The 22,293-nt window shown below is 50.4% G+C and overlaps 1 protein-coding gene across 1 annotated transcript; it reads right to left on the bottom strand.

The window, feature by feature from the left end:
- Nucleotides 1-240: 240 nt before the first annotated feature.
- LOC100994304 (uncharacterized) lies at nucleotides 241-22,156 on the bottom strand. Its single transcript, XM_055099160.2, is given in 2 exon segments — nucleotides 241-21,787; nucleotides 21,789-22,156. Coding segments are annotated over 2 exon segments (840 nt in total). The 3' UTR covers nucleotides 241-21,315.
- Nucleotides 22,157-22,293: the final 137 nt, after the last annotated feature.

Raw genomic sequence — 22,293 nt, 5'->3', positions numbered from 1 at the left:
ACAGGCTGGAAAATATCGACGGTCCTTCTTAGGTCTGTGAGAGAGGAGAGGCCACAGGGCAAACCGCTGCCCCAGATCAGGAGACAGACTCAGCAGACTGCGGCTGACACCTCCACAGGATCCAGGGCTGGAAAACCTGAACCAGATGACGAAGTGCTGGGGCTGGGTGTGTGTGACCTGGTGCGATGCCTGCGTTGCTGAACTTCTACCCTTTTCCAACTGTGTTTAAGAAACAGGACACCCGGCTGGGCGCGGTGGCTCATGCCCATAATCCCAGCACTTTGGGAGGCCGAAGCGGGCGGATCACGAGGTCAGGAGATCGAGACCATCCTGGCTAACACGTTGAAACCCCATCTCTACTAAAAATGCAAAAAAATTAGCCGGGCATGGTGGCGGGTGCCTGTAGCCCCAGCTACTCGGGAGGCTGAGGCAGGAGAATGGCGTGAACCCGGGAGACGGAGCCTGCAGTGAGCCGAGATCGCGCCACTGCACTCCAGCCTGGGCGACAGAGTGAGACTCCGTCTCAAAAAAAAAAAAAAAAAAAAAAAAAGAAAAGAAAAAGAAAAAAAGAAACAGGACGGCTGTGATAAAAAGTTCCTCTTTTTACCCGAACAGTTGAGACTGGTTAGAGCCACGACAACTGACAAAAGCAGCCCAGGAAAGGGAGACAGCAGGAAGTTCACCGCCCATTTCCAGAAGACATGAATATTCTTCCCCTTGCTGTTCACCTCCAGCCCCTTCAGTACAGAAACCCTACATTTAACCCCTGACCGCTCACCTGTTGAGAAGCTGAACTGTGGGCCAAGCTCCTGCTTCTCAGTCCGTGGCCATTGAATAAAGTCGGCTTCGGTTTCACGTATCGGCTTCGTGACACCAAACAGGGAAGGACCCCATCTTTTGGGCAACCGGCTTTCTCAGTAGCATGTGGACAAGTCTGAGAGCTAAGGACTCCCGGGAGGACCCACTCACAGGAGGTCTCCATGCTCTTGTGAATTTTACTTCCTGGAATGCTGCCAGGTTCTCACAGCGAAAATCAGAGAAAACCCCCTCAGGGCTCTAGCAGAGACAGGGGAGAAGGGACCATTTTGAAATACGCCAGAGCGCTCTGCTCTCTTTAGGAAAAGAATGGGTTCATGTCCTTTGCAGGGACAGGGATGAAGCTGGAAACCATCATTCTCAGCAAACCAACACAGGAACAGGAAACCAAACACCCCATTTTCTCACTCATAAGTGGGAGTTGAACAATGAAAGCACATGGACACAGGGAGGGGAACATCACACACCGGGGCCTGTCGGCGGTGGGGGGCAAGGGGAGGGCGAGCATGAGAACAAACACCTAATGCGTGCGGGGCTGAAAACCCAGATGACAGGTTGAGAGGGGCAGCAAACCACCATGGCACGTGTGCACCTAGGTAATAAACCTGCATGTTCCGCACACGTGTCCCAGAACTTAAAAAAAGAAAAAAGAAATCCGCCCTCAGGAGAACCAGTTTAACCAGAGTCTAAGCTATTGGGGTCTTGAGGGCCTAACTAACCTGGGGAGGGAAATACAGCAAAGTCCACTGAAGCCATTCTCTGCCTCTAAGGGTGGTGGCGGGGGACAGCTGAGAGCTTGTGAAGGGCAAGGCTCATCAAAGATGGAGGCCTGATCACAGGGCTACAGAACACCTCTCCTCCCCAGACCTCACCACTTCCTCATTATGGGAGACAGGGACTCGCTCTGTAGCCCAGGCTGGAGTACAGTGCTTCCATCATGGCTCATCGTAACCACCGACTCCTAGGCGTAAGCAATCCTCCTGCCTCAGCCTCCTGAGTAGCTAGGACTAGAGGTGCACACCACCATGCCTGGCTAATTTTGTTATTTTTTGTAGAGACGGGGTCTCACTATTCAAGACGGGCTAGTCATGAACCCCTGGGCTCAAGCAATCGGCCCCCCAAAATGCTAGGATTTTACAGGTGTGAGCCATCACACCCGGTCCAGCTGATTTTTAATTTTTTCTAGAGACGGGGTCTTGCTATGTTGCCCAGTCTGGTCTCAAACTCAAAATCCTGGGCTCTAATGATCCTCCCACTTCGGCCTCCCAAAGTGCTGAGATTACAGGCATGAGCCACTGCACCCAGCCTCGCCACCTCCTTATTAAAGACCTGTTTACAACAGCTTTTTTTTTTTTTTTTGAGAGATGGAGTCTCACTCTGTTGCCCAGGCTGGAGTGCAGTGGCGCAATCTCAGCTCACTGCAAGCTCCACCTCCCGGGTTCACGCCATTCTCCTGCCTCAGCCTCCCGAGTAGCTGGGACTACAGGCACCCCCCACCACGCCCAGCTAATTTTTTGTATTTTTAGTAGAGACAGGGTTTCACCTCAATCTCCTGACCTCGTGACCCACCCGCCTCAGCCTCCCAAAGTGCTGGGATCACAGGCGTGAGCCACCTCGCCTGGCCGAAATGAGGGAAATATTTAAAGTGCTTGGACAAGATAACCACCAGCCCAGGAATCTATACCCTGAAAAATTATCTGTCAAAACTAAAGGACAAATAAAGACTTTCTCAGACATAAATTTAAGAAATTTGTTACCAGTAGGCCTGTGTTGCATGACGTGTTAGAAGAACTTGTTTAGAGAGAGCTATAGGGAGAAACAGATGAATTCACTGTTATAGTTGGCGTCTGTGCCCCTCTATCAAAAATGGGTGGATCCAACAGGCAGAAATTCAGTAAGAACATGTTGAACTCAACAGGACCATCCATCAACTGGATATAACGGACACCTACAGACCGCTTCATCCAACGACAGAACGCCTGTTCTTCTTAAGCCCACCTGGAACAGTCACCCACACAGGCCACATTCTGGGCTGTAAAAACGCACCTTAACAAATTTAAAACAATAGAAATCATGCAATGTCCATTCTCAGACCACAAAGGAATTACACTAGCAATCAATAAGAGAAAGATAGCTGGAGAATGCCAGAATACTTAGAGATTAAATAACACACCTCTAAATAACCATGGGTCAAATGAGAAATCTCAGGAGAACTTTAAAAATATTTTACATGAGGCTGGGCGCAGTGGTTCACGCCTTTGATCCCAGCACTGGGAGGCAGAGGCCGGCGGATCACCTGAGGTCGGGAGTTCGCGACAAGCCTGACCAACATGGTGAAACCCCGTCTCTACTAAAAATACAAAAAATTAGCTGGTGTGATGCCACATGCCTGTAATCCCAGCTACTTGGGAGGCTGAGGAAGGAGAATCACTTCAACCCAGGAGGTGGAGGTTGCAGTGAGCCAAGATCATGCCCTTGCATTCCAGCCTGGGCAACAAGAGTGAAACTGTGTCTCAAAAAAAAAAAAAAATGTGTGTGTGTGTGTGTGTATGTATGTATGTGTGTGTGTGTGTATATATATATATATATATATATAATTTATTTCTGGCTGGGCGCGGTGGCTCACGCCTGTAATCCCAGCCCTTTGGGAGGCCGAGGTGGGTGCATCACGAGGTCAGGAGATCAAGACCATCCTGGCTAACACAGTGAAACCCCATCTGTACTAAAAATACAAAAAATATTAGCCAGGCATGGTCGTGGGCGCCTGTAGTCCCAGCTATTCGGGAGGCTGAGGCAGAAGAATGGCATGAACCCAGGAGGCAGAGCTTGCAGTGAGCTGAGAACACACCACTGCACTCCAGCCTGGGTGACAGAGCGAGACTCCATCTCAAAATAATAATAATAAATACATATATATATATATTTTAAATGAAACTAAAACACAACTTATCAAAACTCGTGGGATGCAGCAAAAGCAATGCACAGTGGCCAAGTGATAGCACGGAATGTATGTATCAGAGAAGAGGCGAGATCTACAGTCAGTCATCCAAACTTTCACCTTGGGAAGCAAGAAGAGCAAATTAACCCAATGAAAGCAGGAAGAAGAAAAGATAAATAACTAAATAAAAATTAGAAGAGAAATCAATGAAATTGAAAACAGGAAATCAATAGAAAAAAATCGAGCGGTGGCCGGGCGCGGTGGCTCACGCCGGTAATCCCAACACTTTGGGAGGCTGAGGCGGGCAGATCACGAGGTCAAGAGATTGAGAGCATCCTGGCCAACATGGTGAAACCCCGTCTCTACTAAAAATACAAAAATTAGCTGCGTGTGGTGGTGGGAGCCTGTAATCCCAGCTACTCAGGAGGCTGAGGCAGGAGAGTCACTTGAACCCAGGAGGCAAAGGTTGCAGTGAGCTGAGACTGTGCCACTGCACTCCAACTTGGGAGACAGAGCGAGACTCCATCTCAAAAGGAAAAAAGAAAAACAGACAGACATTTGGAGACATATAGACCAGTGGAATAGCACGGAGAGCGCAGAGAGTAACAACCTTTGTGAGGATGTACAGACGCTGCGGGTGGGAGGTAAAATGGTGCAGCTGCTGTCCAAAACCCCGTGGTGATTCCGAATTAAAAATGGAACTACTGCATGATCCAGCAATTTCATATACAAACTGAAAAGAACTCAAAGCAGGGTCTAAGAGATGTTTCTATACTCATGTTCATAATAAGATCACTTGAGGTCAAGAGTTCAAGACCAGCCTGGCCAACATGGTGAAATCCCGTCTCTACTAAAAATGCAAAAATTAGCCAGGCGTGGTGGCATGTGCCTGTAATCCCAGCTACTCGGGAGGCTGAGGCAGGAGAATCGCTTGAATTCGGGAAATGGAGGTTGCAGTGAGCCGAGATCGTGCCCTTGCACTGCAGCCTGGGCGACACAGCGAGACTCTGTCTCAAAAAACAAAAAAGGAAAAAAGGAGACGGGGTTGATAGTTGCACAAGATGACATATTATGTATTTAATACCACTGAACTGCACACTTAAAATCACTTAGTAAGTTTTATGTTACATGTATTTTACTACAATAAAATGTAAGAAAACATTTTAAATGGTCCTTTTTTTTTTTTTTTTTTTTTTGAGACTGAGTCTCGCTCTGTTGCCCAGGCTGGAGTGCAGAGGTGGGATCTTGACTCACTGCAAGCTCCACCTCCCGGGTTCACACCATTCTCCTGCCTCAGCCTCCTGGAGTGCAGAGGTGCGATCTCGGCTCACTGCAAGCTCCGCCTGTTCCTCAAGTCTCCGAGTCCATTCCTTGGGTTTGGACGGGTGAAAGTGTGTTTCTCAAATAAAATCACTGAAAATGGGAGGTAAGCGACGGCAAGGCTGTGGGGAAACCGCGCCCCCTGTACTGCTCATGGGAATGTAAAGAGCAGCCACCTCGGAAACCCATTTGGAGGTTCCTCTGACTGTTACTGAGTCACCCCATGACCTCAACAGCCTAAAATTAGGGGTTTTTAGCAGGGAAGAAATGCATCTGTGTGTGAGAAAACAGGAATTAGGGAGGGTAAGGAAGAGCTGGTCAATGGGAGCAGGTGGCCAGCTGGGCAATCATGAGGGGTCAGGGGTCTCGCATCTCATTGTCCAGATGCTGTGATCTGGTGGATTTCAGCTTCTTGGTGCGATCTGGAGGCCCAATGGTTGGTTTCCTGAGAAAGGAACTCAGATAGGACAAACGTAACTTTCTCAAGTTTTAAGATTCAGAGGGCCAATTTCTATCTTTATTTAAAAGAAACCATAAACATCAGTTCTATGGGACAATTGGGCCAGTTTCAATATTCATAAAATGGAACCAATTATGGAAAGAGGCTGCAACACAGATGAATGAACCTTGAGAACATGAGGCGAAGGACAAATATTGCAATATTCCACTTACACAAGGTCCTCACAGGAGGCAAGTTCAGAGACAGAAGAGAGGTTAACCAGGAGTGGGTGTGTGGGGGGAATGAGGAGTTACCGCTTAAATGCATGCTTTTTTTTTTTTTTTTTTTTTTTTTTGAGACAGAGTCTTGCTCTGTCGCCCAGACTGGAGTGCAGTGATGCTATCTCGGCTCACTGCAAGCTCCGCCTCTCTGGTTCACACCATTCTCCTGCCTCAGCCTCCCGAGTAGCTGGGACTACAGGCGCCCGCCACCACGCCCGGCTAATTTTTTGTATTTTTAGTAGAGACGGGGTTTCACCATGTTAGCCAGGATGGTCTCGATCTCCTGACCTCGTGATCCGCCCACCTCGGCCTTCCAAAGTGCTGGGATTACAGAAGTGAGCCACCGCGCCCGGCCTCATGCTTTCTTTTTGGGAAGAAAAAATTCGGAAATAGACCACCATGATGGTTACGTAAGTTTAATGCCACTGAATTGTTCAGCTAAAAATGGTTTAAATGGTAGGTTTTATGTTATGTATATTTTTCCATCATTTAAAATATTAAAATTTAAAAGTACTTTAAAAGAAAAAGTAAAGGGTACAAAGGTTTAAACACAGAATTACCATAGGACCTCCCAATTTGAACCGTAGGTTTATACCCTAAAGAACTGAAAATAGGAACTCAATGTTCCTCGTGGCACCGTCAGAGAAGGCAGAGTGGAAACCACCCACGCGTCCATCCAGAAAGAAAGGGACAAGCGAAATCAGTCTCCATGCTGTTACTGCTGCAGGTTCTTACCTTGCCACGCAACAGAAACTGACAAGAGGCCAGACAAACTTCTCCCAGATAAGGTCTATTAAGGCCGCCGTGGTGCTCATGCCTGTAATCCCAGCACTTTGGGAGGCCAACGCGGGTGGATCACCTGAGGTCAGGAGTTCGAGACCAGCTTGGGCAACATGGTGAAACCCCATCTCTACCAAAAAAAAAAAAAAAAAAAAAATTGCAGGATGTGGTGGCGGGCACCTGTAGTCCCGGCTACTAGGGAGGCTGAGGCGGGAGAATTGCCTGAACCCGAGAGGCGGAGGTTGCAGTGAGCCTGGGCAAAAGAGCGAGGCTCCATCACATACATACAAAGTTTATTAAGACTGGCGCCCGGGAAGGAGGCTTTCGGGCTCCCGAAGACGGGTCCTGCGTGGCTTCCCAGGAGGGTACTGCTGTCAGCGAGCGTCAGCGCAGGTGCAGGCGGTGCTGGCTGCGCAGGCGCACTAGAAAGGATGCCGACACGTGCGCGGCGCGCGCGGAAGACACCGGCGAGTTCCGCCCTGGGTGCAGATTTCCGCATTAGGAGACGGCGCAGGCAGCGGCCGGCACCTCCCGGCCCCGCGCATGCGTCCAGACTCTGCTCATCTCCACTTTCTCACCGCACCTGCGAGGTCTCCGTGGGGCTGGCGCCAGTGAGGGGGGTGGGCGGGAAATAATCAGAGGGGGTGGCCCAGGTCCTATCTCAGCGCGGTCTCCATACCAGGGAATATTATTCACTCCTGAAAAGGAACACGGGCCTGATCCCCGCTCCACCGCGGACGAACCTTGAAGACGCGATTCTAAGCGAAAGGCGCCGGCACACAGAAGCCACAGCACGTAGGGCTCCATTGAACGGAGGTCAGAATAGGCTGGTCCGCGGAGCAGGGCGGGGGCTGCAGGGCCCGTGAGGGGCGCGGAGAGCGGCCGCCGACGGGCAGGGCTCTGCTCGGGTAGAAGCTGTTCCGGAGCCCGGGAAGGTGCTGGTCCCGCAACACTGTGTGGGGGGCCCCACTAAGCTGAGCCTTGCGACCTGGTTTATGTGACGTGAGTTCCACCTCAATCTAAGTGTGAGGAAGCGAACAGCGTTCTTAAACGCAGAAACGTGCCAATTCGAATTGTTAACGCGAGCGCAGAGCCCACTGACAAAGCAAAGTAAGACAAACCGGGAGTCAGAAAACTCAGCGATCCACAGGATCCACCGTGATGTTTCTCACAAATGTTACCGCGAAAACAATCGGACTTGAAAATAAACGCGACCTACCTGGTTCTCGGAAGGGGAGAAGGATCCGGGCGAAAGGCGTCAGTTCTCCCTCGCTCGCCCCGTAGACGCCGCGCAGGCTCCGAGCTCCCGAGCGGCGGTTTCAGAACCCGCGGGTCACCTGGGAGCTCCTCCCGCAGAACCAGCTAAAAGCTCCCAGTGCCGAGGAGGGCGGGCAGCTGCCCTCCCCGACCTCGCCCCGCCCGCGCGGACGCCCCCGGCCCCACGCGGGGACCACCCCAGGACTCCCGCCGGACCCCGCGCGCCCGCGGCCAACCTGCGTGCACCTGCGCCCCGCGCTACGCCCCCGGCGCCCCACGTTTAGCCCTCACTGGGTCCCGCCTCTTAGTGGCTCTAAGCCCCGCCCCCTCGCTGGTCACCGCAAGCTCCGCCCCTCAAGGCCCCGCCCCTGCAAGGCCCGCCCCTTCACGACTCAGGCCCCGCCCACCACGGCCAGCCCCGGTCTAGGCCCCGCCCCGACACGACTCAGGCCCCGCCCCCGGCCAGCTTCGCTCCTCGCTGAACCCCGCCCAGTTTCCCCAGCGCTGCTCCACGCCGCAGTCCAGCGCCTGGAGTCCGCGCGCCCCGAGCCCCTGCCCGCTCATGCGCAGCTGGGTCACCCAGGTGCACCCACTTCCTTGCTGTCCCGCCGCCCTCCCTGCCCCAGCCCGCCTAGGCCCTGGGTGTCCCTTCTCCATCCTCCCTGGCGCCTCTGCCCCGGGCCACCTGGCCGTCCTCCTGGGCTCCCCGCTCGGGGGCGGCCCCTGGTCCGACGGTGCCGCAGACGCGCGCGCACAGGCCAGTCCCGCGGAGAGGCTGCTCCCAGGGGCTAGGCGGGGGGCTGAGTCACAGCCCGGGGCCTGCCAGGAGCGGGGCGGCCTGGGGCGCAGCAGGATTGGAGCTGAAGGCGAGGGCGGCCCGCGCCGGTTGGGGAGCAGGGCCTAGAATTTACTTCACGACTACCAGCGTGGAAACTGCAGAGGGGCTGCCACATCGCTGCCAGGGCCTGCCCTGAGGCCTTGGATCCCGCCGGCTTCTCTCTCCACCCGCCTCTGTCCCACGTCTCCACCTGCCGTCCTGTTTGGTGTTTGGATCCACTAATGCCCAGTCAGCTTTCACGAAACGTCGGATTTATTTATTTATTTTTAATATCTGGGGTACACGTGCAGGATGTGCAGGCTCGTTGCATAGGTAAACGTGTGCCATGGTGGTTTGCTCCACCTATGAACCCATCACGTGGGTATGAAGCCGGACATGCATTAGCTATTTTTCTTAATGCCCTCCCGCCCCCGCCCTCCCCCAACAGGCCCGAGTGTGCTTTGTTCCCCTCCCTGTGTCCATGTGCTCATGTTGTTCAGCTCCCACTTATAAGTGAGAACATGCCGTGTTTAGTTTCCTGTTCCTGCGTTAGTTTGCTGAGGATAATGGCTTGCAGCTCCACCCATGTCCCTGCAAAGGACATGATCTCGCTTCTTTTTTATGGCTGCATAGTATTCCATGGTGTATATGTACATGTAACACATTTTCTTTATCCAGTCTATCATTGATGGACCCTGGGGTCGATTCCATGTCTTTGCTATTGTGAATAGTGCTGCAATGATCAAATCACAAAAAGCAATTGCAACAAAAGCAAAAAATGACCAATATGATCTAATTAAACTAAAGATCTAATTAAACTTTTGCACAGCAGAAGAAACTATCATCAGAGCTAACCAGAGACCTACAGAATGGGAGAAAATTTGTGCAGTCTATACATCTGAAAAAGGTCTAATATCCAGAATCTACAAGGAACTTACAAATTTACAAAAAAAAAATTTTTTTAAGTGGGCAAAGGACATGAACAGACACTCCTCAAAAGAAGACATACATGCAGCCAATAAACAGATGAAAAAAAGTTCAACATCACTGATCATTAGAGAAATGCAAATCAAATCCACAGTGAGATACCATCTCACGCCAGTCAGAACGGCAATTTTTAAAACGCCAACAAACAGGCCAGGCATGGTGGCTCATGCCTGTAATCCTAGCACTTTGGGAGGCCAAGGCGGGTGGATCACCTGAGGTCAGGAGTTTGAGACCAGCCTGGCCAACATGGCGAAACCCCATCTCTACTAAAAATACAAAAGTTAGCCAGGCGTGGTGGCAGATGCCTGAAATTCCAGCTACTCGGGACCCCACTGAAGCAGTAGAATTGCTTGAACCTGGGAGGCTGAGGCTGCAGTGATCCAAGATGGCATCATGCACTCCAGCCTGGGCGACAGAGCAAGACTCCGTCTCAAAAAAAAAAAAAAAAGTCAAGAAACAACAGATGGGCTGGGCGCAGTGGCTCACGCCTGTAATCCCAGCACTTTGGGAGGCAGAAGAGGGCAGATCACTTGAGGTCAGGGGCTCAAGACCAACCTGGCCAACATGGTGAAACCCCGTCTCTATCAAAAATACAAAAAAATTAGCCGGGCATGGTGGCGCATGCCAGTAATCCCAGCTCCTTGGGAGGCTGAGGCGGGAGAATCGCTTGAACCCGGGAAGCAGAGGTTGCAGTGAGCCGAGATCGCATCACTGCACTCCAGCCTGGTGACAGAGTGAGACTGTCTCAAAACAAAAGAAAAAAAAAAAAAAGAAGCAAAGTAACAACATAGGCTGGCAAGGTTGTGGAGAAAAAGGAACACTTTTACACTGTTGGTGGGAGTGTAAATTAGTTCAACCATAGTGGCAGACAGTGTGGCGATTACTTAAAGATTTAGAATCAGAAGTGCCATCTGACCCAGCAATCCCATTACTGGGTATATACCCAAAGGAATGTAAATCATCCTATTATAAAGATACATACACACATATGTTCAAAACGTTAGATTTTAAAGTAAAAACTCAGGGATAGCACGGCCCCCAGCAGTAGATTAAGCTGGATAAAAAGAGCCAGGAACTGGAAAGGGCATGGGGAGGCGCAGAGCTGAGGCCAAGGGTCAAGCACCTCGCCGGGAAATGCCACTGAGCACAGTTCTCCAGCCGCTGCCCAAGTCCCTCTTGAAATGGGCAGGACAGGGAGGGTGCGGCCGCAGGTGCTGGGGTTCATTTCTTAGGCCTGCGTCATGGCTATGGCCCTTAGCTGGGTGGTGTGTGGGCTGTGTCTATGACGCCACCGAGGACGTGGGTATCCCTGGGGTCCCTTAGAATAGGAGGTGGATCCTGTGGCACTTTGGTGAAGCCAGCGGTGGTCCCATCTGGCCCTTTGCTCCAACCCTCATGGGTGCCCATACATGTCTGCCAGCCGGGCGAAGCTACCTACATCTTTTTTTTTGAGACTGAGTCTCGCCCAGGCTGGAGTGCAATGGTGGCGTCACTGCAACCTCTGTCTCCCAGGTTCAAGTAATTCTCCCGCCTCAGCTTCCCGAGTAGCTGGATTACAGGCATGCACCACCACGCCCGGTTAATTTTTGCATTTTTAGTAGAGACAGGATTTCACCATGTTGGCCAGGCTGGTCTCCAACTCCTGACCTCGTGATCCGCCTGCCTTGGCCTCCCAAAGTGCTGAGGAGTGAGCTGCGGTGCCCGGCCTTGTTTGTTTAAAAAAGTCCTCCTCTGTCGCCCGGGCTGGAGTGCAATGGCCTGATCTCAGCTCACTGCAACCTTCGCCTCCCAGGTTCAAGATTCTCATGCCTCAGCCTCCCAAGTAGCTGGGATTACAGGCATGTGCCATCAGGCCTGTCTAATTTTTTTTTCTGTATTTTTAGTAGAGATGGAGTTTCACCATGTTGCCCAGGCTGGTCTTGAACTCCTGTCCCTCAGGTGATCTGCTCACCTCGACCTCTCAAAGCGCTGAAATTACAGGCGTGAGCCACCGTGCCCAGACAAACATTCTTCTAAATCTAATAACCTGATTTGTCTCCTCTTGCCTTCAGGTCATCAAGCTCCAGGTGGTCCTCAGTGAGAGATAGGTCCTCTCAATATTCAAGAGCCACCCTTCTACAGGGGACCCCTGGACTGCCTGCCCATCAGGGGGACAGGACAGAGGCACAATCCTGCCCGTCTCCCTGGATACCGCTCCCTGGCTGGCCACCACTTTCACTAACCCATGGAGCCAACCGTGCCCTGACAGCAAGAGGCCAAGACTCACAGAACCACCACCGCCGCCCCTCTGTCAGCAGACAGCAGTTACAGAAGACTGACCTTTGTCCTTTTCCCTCAAGAACTGGGGTCCTGGACTCCTGTGGGGGGAAATGTTAGTGTGGGTAGCTAGGGGGTATGAGCAGGGCAGGAGAGGGCCCCCCACCACCACACACACACAACAGGCGTGCTGGCCACCATGAGGTGATGGTCAGTAGTTGTTAACTGTCTCTAAAGTAATAATTGGTCACAGCCAGCGCCAGGGAAAGACAGCCTCCTAACAGATAGACAACAGCTGAAGCTGGTGATCAGCAGCTTCCCGTTAAGATCTCAGGAGCTGGGTGGGTGGGGAGAAGTAACACAGGACCCCGCATTATGTCACTGTATCAAACCCCAAGTCAGAAGGTCAAACCACACACTGGTCTTTCAAGGTGCCCTCCTAGCCTTCTTCCAGGCGTACTTTCCTTCCTGCTTTAAAGCTTTTTAATAAACTTCACTTCTGCTCTGAAGCGTGCCTCGGTCTCTCCCTCTGCCTTATGCCCCTCAGTTGAATTCTTTCTTCTAAGGAGACAAGAACTGAGGTTGCTGCAGACCCGAACAGATTCATCACCAGTGACACTCCAGCATCCCCTTGTTCCCCGAGGCCCCCTGCCTGGAGCACCTTCCTTTCCACTGCTGCCTACAGGACTCCTCATCCCTCAACGCCCAAGGTCAACACTGCCTTCTCCTCCTGGAGCCTCCTTGCCACCTCGGCCAGAAGCCCTCCCTCCTGTTGACTATGGCACCTGCTCTCCCCTTCGAGACCCCGCCCCCTGGGATGGCGTGGGTGTGGCTCAACACCTGCACAGGCCCAGCGCACGGTCAGGAAGGTCCTGGAGGGAGGGTGGAGAGGGCTGGAGGCAGGAGGACCCTTTCTTTTGAGCAGGCAGGGTGGGGAGTGGGGGTTGCTGACCAGCCCAGAGCTGGGCTGGGGAGCCCGTTTCTCTCTGTGTTGGGAGCAGGCCTGGTGCCTCTGCTCTCCTGTCGACGGTGGGTGGCTGCGCAGGTGCAGGCAGCATCTGTGCCCTTGGCCCGCTTGGAACTTTTGTTAAAGATTAGACGTTTGAGGCCGGGCACAGTGGCTCACGCCTGTAATCCCAGCACTTTGGGAGGCCAAGGTGGGCGGATCACAAGGTCAGGAGATCGAGACCATCCTGGCTAACACGGTGAAACCCCGTCTCTTCTAAAAATACAAAAAAAATTAGCCAGGCTTGGTGGCGGGTGCCTGTAGTCCCAGCTACTCGGGAGGCTGAGGCAGGAGAATGGCGTGAACCCGGGAGGCAGAGCTTGCAGTGAGCCGAGATCGCGCCACTGCACTCCAGCCTGGGCGACAGAGCGAGACTCCGTCTCAAAAAAAAAAAAAAAATTAGACGTTTGAATCTAATAATGTAACTCTGAAAGTCAGACTCTCCCCATTCCCCAGGGTTTGCTGGGTTTTGGTTTTGTTGACTGTTGTGTTTTTTGTTGTTGTGGGCTGCCTCTGTGCTGATGCTCAGCCTGAGGTGTCAACTGAAGACATTCTTTTTTTTTTTTTTTTTTTTGAGACAGAGTCTAGCTCTGTCACCCAGGCTGGAGTGCAGTGGGGCGATCTCAGCTCACTGCAAGCTCCGCCTCCCGGGTTCACGCCATTCTCCTGCCTCAGCCTCCAGAATACTGGAAGCACAGGCGTGAGCCACCACATCCAGCTAATTTTTTAAACTTTTTTTCGTAGAGACACAGTCTCCCTGTTTCCAGGCTGGTCTCAAACTCCTGGACTCTAGCGATCCCCCCAGCTTGAGCTCCCAAATTGCTGGAATTCCTGTCGTGAGCCACCATGTCCAGTCTAACTGTCTTTTAAAGAAGTTTAAAAATTACTCTCTAGCTGGGCAAGGTGGTTGGTGCCTGTAATCCCAGCAGTGTGGGAGGCTCTGGTGGGAGGACCACTCGAGCCCAGGAGGCTGAGGCTGCAGTGAGCCACGATAGCGGCACTGCACTGCAGCCTGGGCGACAGAGCGAGATCCTGACTCAAAAAAAAAAAAAAAAAAAGAAAAGAAAAGAAAAAAGAAGAAAACACTTAAAGGATGACATCATTTTCGGGCGTTTCGTCCTTAGGGATTTGCCGTTTTCAGGATTTCACACCGCAGGGATTTTGATCTCTTGTGACTTCAACACTCCGGGTTCTGCTCTTCAAGACTCTGGCTGAGGTCTGTTTTAAACAGAGCCCAAACACGCAGATCTGTCGTCATCTAGGTCCCGGCTGCCCTGTGTACCCTGTGAAATGGTGCCAAACATCCGCTAGCCACAGAAAAACCGAAACCTGAGAGCTGTCGGTCCCCCAGCCCCGGCTGCCCTTCAGACGGTACCGACCGCGGCTCCCGCCGGGCTGCTGAGTGTGTCACTGTCGCCCAGCACACGAGCCCCTCTCCGATCCCCCGAGTTCCTCACCGAGTTCCTTCCCCCCGGAAGTCCCTCGCTCTCCTCCCCTTCTGAGTGGTGACCCCCACCCCGAAGCCGGCGAGGCACCGCGGAACCCGGCCTGCCTGCGCTACCGCCCCCTGCTGGCCAGGCCCTCTTCCCAATCGCCCCGAATCCATTCACATCACCCACGTGTGCACGTTTTGTCCACATTGAGATAGATCCCTGATCCATTTGGAGCTTATTCCTGTGAACGGTGTAATTTTTTTGGGTGGGGGGGAGGATGGCAGGGTCTCGCTGTGTCACCCAGGCTGGAGTGCAGTGGCGCCATCTCGGCTCACTGCAAGCTCCACCTCCCGGGCTCAACCAATTCTCCTGCCTCGGCCCCCTGAGTAGCTGGGATTACAGGCCCGCACCACCATGCCTGGCTAATTTTTGTATTTTTAGTACAGATGGGGTTTTTCTTTTCTTTTCTTTTCTTTTGAGATGGAGTCTCACTGCTGCCCAGGCTGGAGTGCGGTGGCGCGATCTCGGCTCACTGCAACCTCCGCCTCCCGGGTTCACGCCATTCTCCTGCCTCAGCCTCCCAAGTAGCTGGGACTACAGGCGCCCGCCACCACGCCCGGCTAATTTTTTTGGTATTTTTAGTAGAGACGGGGTTTCACTGTGTTAGCAAGGATGGTCTCGATCTCCTGACCTCGTGATCCGCCCGCCTCGGCCTCCCAAAGTGCTGGGATCACAGGCGTGAGCCACCGCGCCTGGCCGAGATGGGGGTTTCACCATGTTGGCCAGGCTGGTCTCGAACTCCTGATCTCAATTGATCTGCCCCCCTTGGCCTCCCAAAGTGCTGGGATTACAGGCGTGAGCCTCCACACTCGGCCTGAATGGTGTAATTTATACATGTAAAACCATCTTGTTCAGACAGCTCACCAGTTGTCTTAGCACCTTTCATTACAAACTGCATTTTTGCCCCACTGATCTGAAATACCCACTTTATTAACTAAATTTCCATGTTGCTAGGGCTATTTCCAGATATTCCATTTTTGTCCATCTGTCTGCTTCCTGGTCATGTGTCACATACCTTAATTACAGCGGCTTTAGAGGATGCTGCAGTGTCCACAGGGAAGCATCAGTTTTGTCTCCTGGGTTTTCTTGGGCACCATCAGACGTCTGTGCCCCCACATGAACTTCAGCGTCAATCTGCATTAACTCCACAAAAAGCTTTTGGTGCTGTTGTAACTGGGATTATGTTTCATTTCTGAATTAAGAATTGGATTTTTATGATGTTGTCATCCCATCAAAGAACAAGGAATTTGCCCGTTTGTTCAAGTCTATGTGTGTCTCTCTTTTCTTTTTTTTTTTTGAGACAGTCTTGCTCTGTCACCCAGGCTGGAGTGCAGTGGTGCGATCTTGGCTCACTGCAAGCTCCACCTCCTGAGTTCACACCATTCTCCTGTCTCAGCCTCCTGAGCAGCTGGGACTACAAGCGCCCGCCACCACACCCGGCTGATTTTTTGTATTTTTCATAGAGACGGGGTTTCACTGTGTTAGCCAGGATGGTCTCGATCTCCTGACCTCGTGATCCGCCCGCCTCAGCCTCCCAAAGTGCTGGGATTACAGGCGTAAGCCATCGCGCCTGGCCTAGAAGTTTTTAATTAGCCTGGTGTGGTGGTGTGCACCTGTAGTCTCAGCTACTTGAGAGGCTGAGGAGGAAGGATCGCTTGAGCCCTGGAGGTCGAGGCTGCAGTGAGCTGTGATCACACCACTGCACTGCCTGTGGGACAGAGCAAATCCCCGTCTAAAAAAAAAAAAAAGTGTTTTAAAGTTTCCTCATGGCCAGGCACGGCGCGGTGGCTCACGTCTGTAACCCCAGCATTTTGGGAGGCCGAGGCGGACAGATCATGAGGTCAGGAGTTTGAGACCAGCCAGGCCAACATGGTGAAATCCCGTCTCTACTAAAAATACAAAAATTAGCCGGGCGTGGTGGCAGGTACCTGTAATACCAGCTACTTGGGAGGCTGAGGCAGGAGAATCACTTGAACCCAGGAGGTGGAGGTTGCAGTGAGCCGAGATCATGCCACTGCACTCCAGCCTGGGTGACAGAGCGAGACTCTGTCTCAAACAAACAAACAAAAAGTTTCCTCATTTAGGTTTTATACATTTCTTGATAAATTTATTTCTAAGCATTGTTTTATTGCTATTATAAATAAGTTTTCTCTACTATCATATCACCTCACTGGTTATTGGTTGTGTAGATGAAGACCATCTATTTTTTGACTGCAATTTCACCTCCTCTTACTAAATGTTTTTACTGATTCTACAGGGCTTTCCATGTATATCATATAATGCATACAAGAGATAGTTCACTTTTTTGCAAATCTGTTTTGCCCAATTGCATTAGGTAACACTTCCAGTACACACACACACACATATAGCTACAGACACAGGCGTCCTAAGAAAGTATTCACCAATTCCTATTTTGAGTGCATCTATCAATAATAGGTACTACATTTTCCCAAAGGCTTCATCAACACCTATGGATACAATCACATGCCTTATCTTCTTAGATGGATTCACGTGGTGTAGTATTTAATAGGCTTTCTAATAACTGAACCAGTTGCAGTCTTAAATTCCACTTGGTCATGGTTTATTATTTTCTCAATGTGGTTTTGTATTATTTGCTAATATTTAACATAACTAATTTGAATCAATATAATTAACACTGTAATTTTTCATTTTTGTGGTCTTTTATCACATTTTGCTTTTAACTTTTATTTATGAGATGGAGTTTTGCTCTTGTTGCCCAGGCTGGAGTGCAATGGCGCTATCTCGGCTCATTGCAACCTCCACCTCCTGGGTTCAAGAGATTCTCCTGCCTCAGCCTCCCAAGTAGCTGGGATCACAGGTGCCTGCCACCATGCCCGGCTAATTTTGTATTTTTAGTACAGACAGGGTTTCACCATGTTGCCCAGGCTGGTCTTGAACTGCTGGCCTTAAGTGAGCCAGCCACCTCAGCCTCCCAAAGTGTTGGGATTACAGGCATCAGCCACTGCACTCAACACCCTGTGGTAATTTTCTTTGTGCTGAAGTCATTTTTTCTGATGTTAAATACAGCCTCTCCACTTTATTATGTTTACATGGTACTATTAACCTATTTGCGTCATTGTATTTAAAGTGTCTTGTAGATGACATATTGATGGGTCACACTTTTTATCTGTCCTATCTTTAAATAGCATGTGTAGATCATGTTTTTTTTTTTTTTGAGATGAAGTCTCGCTCTGTTGCCCAGGCTGGAGTGCAGTGGCACGATCTTGGCTCATTGCAACCTCCACCTCCTGGGTTCAAGTGATTCTCCTGCCTCAGGTCCTGAGTAGCTGGGACTACAGGCATGAGCCACCAAACCCGGCTAATTTTTGTATTTTTAGTAGAGACAAGGTTTTACCGTGTTGGCCAGGGTGGTCTGGAACTCCTGACCTCAAGTGATCCACCCGCCTCGGCCTCCCAAAGTGCTGGGATTATAGGCGTGAGTGCCCAGCTGATCATGTGCACTAATGTGTTTGATTATCTAGGATTCAGCTCTACCAGTTATTTTTTTTTATTTTAGACAGAGTCTTGCTGTCACCCAGGCTGGAGTACAGTGGCGCGATCTCAGCTCACTGCCACCTCCACCTCCCCGGTTCAAGTGATTCTCCTACCTCAGCCTCCCACGTAGCTCGAATTATAGGCTCCCACCATCACCCCTGGCTAACTTTGTATTTTTAGTAGAGACAGGGTTTCACTACGTTGGCCAGACTGGTCTGACTCCTGACCTCAAGTGATCCGCCCGCCTCGGTCTCCCACAGTGCTGGGATGACAGGCCTGAGCCACTGCACCTGGCCACCACTTCGTTACCTACTTGTTCTCTTTTGTTCCCAGTACTCAGTTTCCCCTTTATCACCATTCTTGCAGGCTATTTAACACTTTTTTTAGTAGTATGTTTTAATTAACATATTGGACCATTTTAGTATATCTCATTGTCCTTTTTTTTTTTAGACAGAGTCTTGCTCTGTCACCCAGGCTGGAGTGCCGTGCCACAATCTCGACTGACTGCAACCTCCACCTCCCGGGTTCAAGTGATTCTCCTGCCTCAGCCTCCTGAGAAGCTGAGATTACAGGGGCCCCCAACCACACACAGCTAATTTTTGTATTTCTTAGTAGAGATGGGGTTTCACCATGTTGGCCAAGCTGGTCTCAAACTCCTGACCTCAAGTGATCCACCCACCTCACTCTCCCAAAGTGGTGGGATTACAGGCGTGAGCCACCACACCCAGCTGTACACTTCTTTAGTAATTAAAATATACAGACTTAGCTTTTCCAGTCCTTCTGGAATGGTATTTTGCCACTGAAATGGAGCACGGAACCTCCACGCCGTCCAGCCACGTTGCCCCTCACCTTCATGTTGTAGTTGTCTTATGTATTAAATATACATCAGTTGAAACCCCATGTGATAATTTTTGCTTTTGACAATAATATATATTTTAAAGATCTCAAGAGTAGAATGATCTGATCTATTTACTCAGGTATTTACTCTTCTATTGCTTTTCCTTTGTTCCAGGTTTCCTTAAGTTTTCTGTAACCATTTATTTAAACCAGGTCTGCAGGCAACTCTTTGTATTGCCTCATCGTTACTTCTGTTTCATTCCTAAAGGATATTTTGTTGGATATAGCAATCTGGGTTGGCATTTCTTTTTATTTCAGAACTTGAAAAATGCTCCTACATTTCCTGTTGGCCTCTGTGGCTTCCGACGAGAAACCCGGTCAATTGAATTGTTCTTCTGGAAGCACTGTGTCCACTTTCTCAGCCTCCTTCCAAGACTTTCACTCTGTAGCTTTCGGCAGCTTCATGGTGGCAGGGGCTTGGTTTTCTTTTCTTTCTTCTTTTTTGAGACAGAGTCTCGCTCTGTCGCCCAGGCTGGAGTGCAGTGGTACGATCTCAGCTCACTGCATGCTCTGCCTCCCGGGTTCACGCCATTCTCCTGCCTCAGCCTCCCGAGTAGCTGGGACTGCAGTCATCCGCCACCACGCCCAACTAAATTTTTGTATTTTTTTTTTTTTTTTTAGTAGAGACGAGGTTTCACTGTGTTGGCCAGGATGGTCATGATCTCCTGACCTAGTGATCTGCCCACCTCGGGCTCCCAAAGTGCTGGGATTACAGGCGTGAGCCACCGCCCCCGGCCTGGGCTTGGTTTTCTTTAGGTTTATCCTGTCTGGGGCTCATGGAACCTCTTCAAACTTAAGTTTTTATCTTACACCAAATATGAGAAATGTTTCATCATTATTTTTTCAAGTGGTTTTACTACATCACACTTTCTCCTTTTCTTCCAGGATTCTGAGGTCATGAATGTTAGCCATTTGGTATCATAACACTGCTCCCCAAGGCTGTTACACATATGCTAAATAATTTAAGATTATAGTCTACACTTTTGAATTTTAGGTTAATATGCTCTGGGTCTGTCAGTCCCATGGGTGATGGAGATACTGGTTCATCAGGCGAGTAACCTAGTCAGGTTCAGGAGGCAAGTTCTATTGAAACCGTGTGGGTCGTGCTTTCCATGTTGATTCCATCTTAAAGCCTACGCAGAACTGCTCATGTCTCTTCTGGGGCGAGGCTCGTCCACCTACAGAGTGGTCAACCTCACAGGCCAGCTCCTAAGGCTGATGACGTGTTTGCTGCTGCAGGACTGCCTGGAGGCCAGGGCAAGTGAATGGGAAAAACTAAACTTTGGGATTTTTTCTCTCACAGTGTTAGGACACCTGTTTCCCACTGGTTGTGTGAAAACAGAAGTCACCATGAGGCTCCGATCTGGAGCCTAGTGGGTGCTGGTGCCAAGCTTCTGGGACCTCCAGGCCTTCAGAATTGTGAACAAAATAAACCTCTTTTCTTCATTAAAAAAAAGAGGCCTTGCAAAAATTGTATGTCCATAGTGGGAAAAATGACATTAGACTCTACAGATACTGTCAACAAAAATCAACTCCAAATGGATTAAGCAACTTGGGATAAAACATAGAAACTGTGGAAGCCAAAATAGTACAGCATATTTAAGGCCTTAGGGGAAAAGAAATTTCTGATGAAGATAAAGGAAAGGTTGTATAAATTTGAGTATCCCAAAATTAAGAAATATTTTTCCTTTTTTTTTTGAGACAGAGTCTCTCTCTGCTGCCAGGCTGGAGTGCAGTGGCGCGATCTCGGTTCACTGCAATCTGTGCTTCCCATGTTCAAGCGATTCCCCTGCCTCAGCCTCCCGAGGAGCTGGGATTACAGGCATGCACCACCACATCTAGCCAATTTTTCTATTTTTAGTAGACATGGCGTTTCACCATGTTGGCCAGGATGGTCTTGATCTCCTGACCTTGTGATCCACCCACCTCGGCCTCCCAAAGTGTTGGGATTACAGGCCTGAGCCACCGCACCTGGCACAATCTTTTTCCTTAAGGCATCATCACAAAAGTGGAAACAGGTGAAGTGGAAACCACTACAATCTTCTAAGTCACAAGTGGTGACTCACCTCACAACAGCCTCACTATTTCTAAAAAAGAACAAAGATCAAACAAACCAGGAAAAAACAAGACCAGGTATTTCATCCAAAAAGGAAAATAGCCAGCGTAAGCAAAACCATGTTCATACTATCAGTAATGAAGAGAAGTGCAAACCAACACCCCAAGGAGATGCTGTTTCACAACCACTTTGGAAAAAATGTCACTCCCTAATAAGGTTGAACGCGTAGAGAGAAAGAATAAAACTGCCCAGGAGTCAACATGGCAGTTCCTACAGATAGTTCAAGAATACCTGGGCTGGCTAAGACCTTGTCACAGACATGTGCTTAGGTAGAGAGACTATGAGGAAAACCACACCACTGGTGGGGCCTAGACGCGGACTTGTCAAGGTGAGTGACACACACAGGTTCCTGACATGGAAAGTTTATCACTCACAGTGTCAAGAGAAGGCGGCACATCACTCCAGGCAAGGCCCAAGGGGAGCTGCAGAGCTGGGCAGGAGGCAGAAGTCAGAGCCAGGGGAGGCAGAGGCCACAGGGTTTTCACAGGAAAGGCAGGACAGGGCAGGATGAAGTCTGGGGCTGGCTAGTCTGCATACTTCCAGCAGGCCCAAGGGCATACAGCATGTCCTGCTGTCTAGTGCCTCATCCTGGGCTGACTTCAGGGAGGAGAAATACTGGCTTGGTGTGGTAGTTAGAAAAAGGAAGTGGCCGGAAATAAGTACTTGCAACAGTTGAGTTGCATACGCAGCGCGAGCTGAGTTGCATACGCAGTGCGAGTTGAGTTGTATACGCAGCGCGAGTTGAGCTGCATACACAGTGCGAGCTGAGTTGCATATGCAGTGAGTTGATTTGCATACGCAGTGCGAGTTGAATTGCATATGCAGAGAGAGCTGAGTTGCATACAGTGTGAGTTGAGTTGCATACGCAGTGAGTTGAGTTGCATTGCATACGCAGTGCGAGCTGAGCTGCATATGCAGTGAGTTGATTTGCATACGCAGTGCGAGTTGAGTTGCATACACAGAGCAAGCTGAGTTGCATACACAGTGCGAGTTGAGTTGCACACGCAGTGCGAGTTGTTGCACACGCAGTGCGAGTTGTATATGCAGTGCGAGCTGAGTTGCATACGCAGTGAGTTGAGTTGCATATGCAGTGTGAGTTACATACGCAGTGCGAGCTGAGTTGCACAGGCAGTGAGTTGATTCGCATACGCAGTGCGAGCTGAGTTGCATACGCAGTGCGAGCTGAGTTGCACACACAGTGCGAGTTGTTGCACACGCAGTGCGAGTTGAGTTGCATACGCAGTGCGAGCTGAGTTGCATACACAGTGTGAGTTGAGTTGCATATGCAGTGTGAGCTGAGTTGCATAGGCAGTGAGTTGATTTGCATACGCAGCGCGAGCTGAGTTGCATACGCAGCGCGAGCTGAGTTGCATA

This window comes from Pan paniscus, chromosome 18 (assembly GCF_029289425.2).
Source record: "Pan paniscus chromosome 18, NHGRI_mPanPan1-v2.0_pri, whole genome shotgun sequence".
Taxonomy (NCBI): Eukaryota; Metazoa; Chordata; class Mammalia; order Primates; family Hominidae; genus Pan; species Pan paniscus.
The sequence above is the reverse complement of the archived record's forward strand: the minus strand, read 5'-3'. Positions and strand labels throughout refer to the sequence as shown.